General features: G+C 48.2%; 1 protein-coding gene across 1 annotated transcript; it reads left to right on the top strand.

Moving 5' to 3' along the window:
• Positions 1 to 335: 335 nt before the first annotated feature.
• LOC128422523 (C-type lectin BpLec-like) lies at positions 336 to 5,903 on the top strand. Its single transcript, XM_053406616.1, has 4 exons — positions 336 to 594; positions 2,055 to 2,152; positions 3,374 to 3,520; positions 5,781 to 5,903. Exons 1-4 carry the CDS (start codon positions 336 to 338, stop codon positions 5,901 to 5,903), a joined length of 627 nt encoding a protein of 208 aa, XP_053262591.1.
• The last annotated feature ends 232 nt before the right edge of the window (positions 5,904 to 6,135 follow it).

Raw genomic sequence — 6,135 nt, 5'->3', positions numbered from 1 at the left:
CAGGCTGATAACTCATGTTGTAAGTAACTTTGAGTTGCCATGGCAAATAGATAAAGCAACTACAGTCATACCTTGGATCCTGAATGCCTTGGTACTCGGACGTTTTGGCTCCCAAACGCCACAAACCCAGAAGTGAGCTTCTTGCAGCCAATCAGAAGCCACGCTTTGGTTTCTGAACGTTTTGGAAGTCAAGAGCACTTCCAGAACGGATTCTGCTCGACTTCCAAGGTACGACTGTAATAAATTAAATTTAATAATAACAACTGAATCAAATTTCTCCTCCGTTCTTTGCCCTGTGTGCCTGAAAGAGCTTGTAGATGCCAGCTGTTGGCGAAATGAGCCCTTCCGAAGAGCCCAATGTTTTGCTTATTCTTACAGAGATGGCTTGGAGATCAAATGATGGAAAATTTGCTGCTCCACCTCAAAGCTCCATGAAGGACATTATCAATCGCATTGCAAAGGTAGAATTAAGACTCTCCCAGCTGGAAAACCTTTCCGCAGCCTATCGTGAAGAAATAACAGGATTGCGAAAGAATAACATTGTGTTGATGGACAGAATAAGTAAAATTGAAGACGGTCTAAAAGGTGGCCAAGGTTAGTCTGCTAAATTTTGTTGTTGTTTAGTCGTTTAGTCGTGTCCAACTCTTTGTAACCCCCCTGGACCACAGCACATCAGGCACTTCTGTCTTCCACTGCCTCCCGCAGTTTGGTCAGACTCATGCTGGTAGCTTCGGGAACACTGTCCAACCATCTCGTCCTCTGTCGTCCCCTTCTGCTTGTGCCCTCCATCTTCCCCAACATCAGGGTCTTTTCCAGGGAGTCTTCTCTTCTCCTGAGGTGGCCAAAGTCTTGGAGCCTCAGCTTCAGGATCTGTCCTTCCAGTGAGCACTCAGGGCTGATTTACTTCAGAATGGAGAGGTTTGATCTTCTTGCAGTCCATGGGACTCTCAAGAGTCTCCTCCAGCACCAGAATTCAAAAGCATCAATTCTTCTGCGATCAGCCTTCTTTATGGTCCAGCTCTCACTTCCATACATCACTACTGGGAAAACCATAGCTTTTACTATACGGACCTTTGTTGGCAAGGTGATGTCTCTACTTTTTAAGATGCTGTCTAGGTTTGTCATTGTCTGCTAAATTTATACAGGACTTTTTAATGGGAGATGTTGGAACATAAAATATGCTGTGCTAGATATCAAGAGGGGTCTCCTGTTCAGTCTTTATTGGATGAAATGCAGGAAGGCTATGGCTTTAATTGCGTGGCGGATTCCCGCCCCCACAGTGGAAATAATGACTCATGACATAATTATTAAGGTTAATGGGCTAAATAAGGCCACAACTTTATTGGTTATAGGTGATGAGCGGTATTGGCTTAGGCATTGGTCCTAACTGACTATATCCGGCTTCAGCCCATCTGCTTGAAGTCTTGGAAGGGTTAACCACCAGTAGGGGGAGTCCTGCTGATGCACATCAACTAGGAACTCCCCTGGGGTCACTGTTAGGGGGCGTGCCTTAGGCCCTCACCTCCCCAGGCTTCGGATAGGGCCACGCCCCCCATAATCCTTTACTGGACTACCCTTCAAAATGGGGAGCAGGTGATGGCGCTTCCTCCCCTCTTCCATCTACAGAGCAATACCAATGCCTACCCGCCAATACCCAGAAAGTTGTGACGATTTGCTATGAGGTAGGCAAAAACCAAGTGGCTGGGGCCAATTTGCCAAGTGGAAAAATTCCTACCAGGCTCCTCAATGGCGACCAACCAAGGTCCATAGCAAGGTCAAGGAACGAAAACCTTATAGGGCGAGAGGGTGGGAAAAACCGGAACAGCTGGCAGGCGGGAAAAGAGGGAGATCCCCGGCCGCGCCTGCATTAAATAGGGCAGGCCACGCCCCCAGAGCCAACCAATTTGCTGGCTAGAGGATGACGCGGCCGGGAATCTCCCCAATCTCTCGGGGCTGGGCTGTGAAGCCCACAACTCCACCTCCTTCGAAGGGCGGAAGTGGCTTTGTTGGGAAACAAACCCTGCTTCCCCTCTGACCCTCCTTTCCTTCTCCAGTGAAAGGCTCAGGAGGCCGCTGCCCCGAAGACTGGTTCTCCTTTTCCCGATTTTGCTATAAATACAACGAGAACCCAGAATCTTGGAACAGAGCAGAGGTAAGGCATGAATCTTGGAACTTCTGCACACCAAATCCCTAAGCCCCTGACTTTGCTGCCCAACTTGCATTGCATGCCAAAACTTATTTCTCTGATGATCTTTAAGCTACAATCAAAACCACACTCTTGGAAGCCATGAGATCCTGCAACAGGTGAACCCCTTTTCCTTTGGTAAAAACCTTGGCCAAGCAAATGTACCCCAGGATCAAAGGGAGGGAGTAGTAGTCGAATTGTGCAGTAGTAATTGAAGAAAACAATGGTTTGTCCATATGGTAAGGGCATATTGTCATATTGGCAGTGTGTTTCCCCCACATTTTGTGAATCTTTGCACTTTTGTCCATTGCCTGTATTTATTTTCCCCGATTCGAACTATAAAATGGTGGTTTTCTTGAGTCAAAATGAGAGTACTCCTAAATAGTTTTTTAGAAGGGGGGGGGAAAGCACTTCATATTGGTATTCATTATTGATTACACACACAGAGAGAGGGCTTTTTATTAAGGTTTATTTATATGGGACTATGGTAGCTGCTAAGGACGCGGGTGGTGCTGTGGGTTAAACCACAGAGCCTTGGGCTTGCCGATCAGAAGGTCGGCGGTTCAAATCCCCGCGACGGGGTGAGCTCCCATTGCTCAGTCCCAGCTCCTGCCAACCTAGCAGTTCGAAAGCACATCAAAGTGCAAGTAGATAAATAGGTACCGCTCCGGCGGGAAGGTAAACGGCGTTTCCGTGCGCTGCTCTGGTTCGCCAGAAGCAGCTTAGTCATGCTGGCCACATGACCCGGAAGCTGCACGCCGGCTCCCTCGGCCAGTAAAGTGAGATGAGCGCCGCAACCCCAGAGTCTGCCATGACTGGACCTAATGGTCAGGGGTCCCTTTACCTTTACCTATGGTAGCTGCTAGCCAGAAAATATAGCGGAAGGGTTCAGGAAATGAGAAGGGATGTTGCTAAGTAGCAATAAATGACAATAATCCTCACCAAAACTAGCTGGTGCCACAATTTACTTCCTTTCCCTGCTCCACTTCTCTCCCTGCTCCATTGCTCTTTTAGGGTAAAATGCCGGTTCAGGGAAACTTGGCAGGGGTGTGTGTGACCTATCCTGTTATCCCTCAGAAGTGATTGTTTGTTCAGATGCACAGAAGGAATAAGAAGAACTTTGTGGTATTCACGAGGCGACCGTCTGTTCGTTGGGCTAACCGACTCCTTTTCCTCGTTCTCTCTCAGGCCAAATGCCAAGCCTACAGCCCAGACGTGCATCTTGCCACCATTGCCAATTGTGAAGAAATGGCCGGTGTGGCCAAAGAACTAGCTAAGCGCGTTCGAGCTAAGCATCAGGTCTGGATTGGGATGCACAGGATTAAAGGTGGCAAGGTGAGTAGAGGCTGTTAGGATATTTCCGTTCCACCTTAAAAGAGAGCAGGATGTTTGTATAACAGCCTGCGCGTTTCCTGTCTCACAGGATGTTTATGTTGTCTGTTCCTTTCGTTTTCTGCTGTTTTGCCTGAGCAGTCGGAGCAGACGGTCATGTCTTCTCATGTTCTGACCTACGCTGAATAAACTGTAAATATGCATGTTCTGCTCTCATGCTGTGCAACTTTTGCTGTGTGAATTCTGCTGTCAGAGTGTGCACTAAGCCTGAGGCTTAGTGTCGCTAAATTGCTGGTACTGCGTGACTACGGGAGGTCGATGGATCGTCCGGCACCGAGCTTGGGGGCTCAGATGGACTTTATCTCCCTGGCAGTATCCCAACAGAGGCAGCCTGCATTTTTTGCTGCTATCCTGGGGCAGTGAGCTCAGGGGCGGGGCAAACCACCCATAGGGACGGCACGGTGCATGGGGGCTGCGCTGGTGGCGGCGAGCCTCCTGAGTGTGCAACAGTGGCGAGCCTCCCAGGCCTACTACGGTACAACGGTGGTGAGTCTCCCGGGCGTGCGCCACCGCCAGCAAGCCTCCTGGGGAGCGCTGCTGTGGCGAGCGTCCCAGGGAGAGTGGCACAGCGATGTCACCCCCCCCCAGGGATGAAACCCAAGGCAGGCCGCACCCCCACACCCCCTTCCTCCGCTAATGGTGCACCTGCCACTATCCCCTCTTTGGTATGAATGTTAGAGGGACAGAGGTCCTAGCTTCCTTTACATTTGGCATCTTGTTTCATTTTTCTCCTTTAAAACAAACAAATCATTTAGTTTTTCAGATTTTACCAATTTGCAAACGGTTATCAAACAGCCAACAAAGAAAGAGAGTTTCCGGAGAGTCTCCTGAACTTCCCTCCTCCCTTTTGTGGGTCCTTATATTAACCTTTTCCTCCTGCATCTCGTCTATTAATCCAAATCTATGACATCTCCACGACACCCAAAATTTAACAGTAAACTACAAGTGTTATTCCAATCCTACTAATAATTTTAATTGTTTACAATGGTTTTTAAGGTAAATTAGATATTTTCCCCAGACACTGTCCCTTTCCCCCACCTCCCGCAAAAGCCCCCTTTTATCCCTCCTAAAAAGAATAAAGACACAAAAGTATTCTTTTAAAAGTATTAAGAAATTTACTCACATTCAGTTCACGGTTGGATCCCTGAAGACAGGTTTTAGCTTAGAGCAGGCTTCCTCAACCTCGGCCCTCCAGATGTTTTGAGACTACAGCTCCCATCATTCCTGACCACTGGTCCTGCTAGCTAGGGATCATGGGAGTTGTAGGCCAAAAACATCTTGGAGGGCCAAGGTTGAGGAAGCCTGGCTCAGAGTTACAGAAGAGGGTTAGAGTTCATCCTGTATGGGAACGAGCCTGTGTCCTGGTGGCTAAGGGCCAGCAGACAGCAAAATACATCAGTATCAAGAGAACATAGCATCAAGAGAAGGGAGGTGGCTGTGTGACTGGCCCTTTTATGGGGTCTTCCGGGGTCATGCCCACCTACCTGGTCACACGCTGAGGATGTGACACGAAGTCCTACTGGCTGTGGAATAACACCCTCCTGTGTGTCCACTCTGGGCAAACAGGAAGTGTTGTACTTGACTAATAATAATAATAATAATAATAATAATAATAATAATAATAATTTATTTATACCCTGCCTATCTGGCCTGGTTTGCCCAGCCACTCTGGGAGGCTTCCAACAAAAGATTAAAAACACAATAAAACACCAGTCATTAAAAAATTCCCTAAACAGGGCTTTCTTCAGATGTCTTCTAAAAGTCAGATAGCTCCTTGACATCTGATGGGAGGGCATTCCACAGGGCGGGCACCACCACTGAGAAGGCCCTCTGCCTGGTTCCTGGTAACCTCACTTCTCACAGGTAGGAAACCGCCAGAAGGCCCTCAGAGCTGGACCTCAGGGATGAACGATGCGGGTGGAGACGCTCCTTCAGGTATACTGGGCCAAGGCTGTTATGCTTATGTTACACCTCACACTGTCTCCATTCCATGTTGGTGTGAGACCATTGCCCGCCTAATATTTTCCCCAAAACTGACTGTTGTAACTCAGCAAATCCTTACATACTTTGGAAATCCATATGGGTTTTGTCTTGTCTTTTACTTGGGCAGAGCCAATGAAAGAGTCTGAGTCGGGGATGAGGAGGTAGAATTGGAAGGTGCTGCTTTCTCAAAAAGACACTGACCCTTTTGCTATCTCTACAGTTCCCAAGGTGGAGGTGGGCAGATTTTGCGTCAGCTGACTACATGCCTTGGGCAGTTGGGGAATCGCACCCTCGGGAAAAAGAGCAATGTGTAGCGCTGCATGCTGAAAGTAAGGAGATTTGACCACCTTGGTGGGGTTCAGAGAACATTTCCTCTTAATTTCAGTCTTCCAATTCTTCTTTCCTGCCCTCCCTGTTAAGGCAACCCTTTGCAGATACGCACTGTATAGCAAGGACAAGCTTCCCCGCATAATTCAGAATGTTCTTGGGCAGCTGCATTTGAAAATTGGGATTTTGAATTGCAGCAGGAGAGTCCCATTTCAGAGCCAGCCAGCTGACAAAAAGAGGTGTGGCAA

Source organism: Podarcis raffonei, chromosome 10 (genome assembly GCF_027172205.1).
Source record: "Podarcis raffonei isolate rPodRaf1 chromosome 10, rPodRaf1.pri, whole genome shotgun sequence".
NCBI lineage: Eukaryota > Metazoa > Chordata > Lepidosauria > Squamata > Lacertidae > Podarcis > Podarcis raffonei.
The sequence above is the reverse complement of the archived record's forward strand: the minus strand, read 5'-3'. Positions and strand labels throughout refer to the sequence as shown.

Excerpts from the sequence above, each read along its gene's own strand:
- LOC128422523 (XM_053406616.1), top strand. The coding sequence starts at position 336 with ATGAGCCCTTCCGAAGAGCCCAATGTTTTGCTTATTCTTACAGAGATG. Across the intron at positions 595-2,054 it reads CGGTCTAAAAGGTGGCCAAG|TGAAAGGCTCAGGAGGCCGC; the intron begins GTTAGTCTGCTA and ends TTCCTTCTCCAG. Across the intron at positions 2,153-3,373 it reads AATCTTGGAACAGAGCAGAG|GCCAAATGCCAAGCCTACAG; the intron begins GTAAGGCATGAA and ends GTTCTCTCTCAG.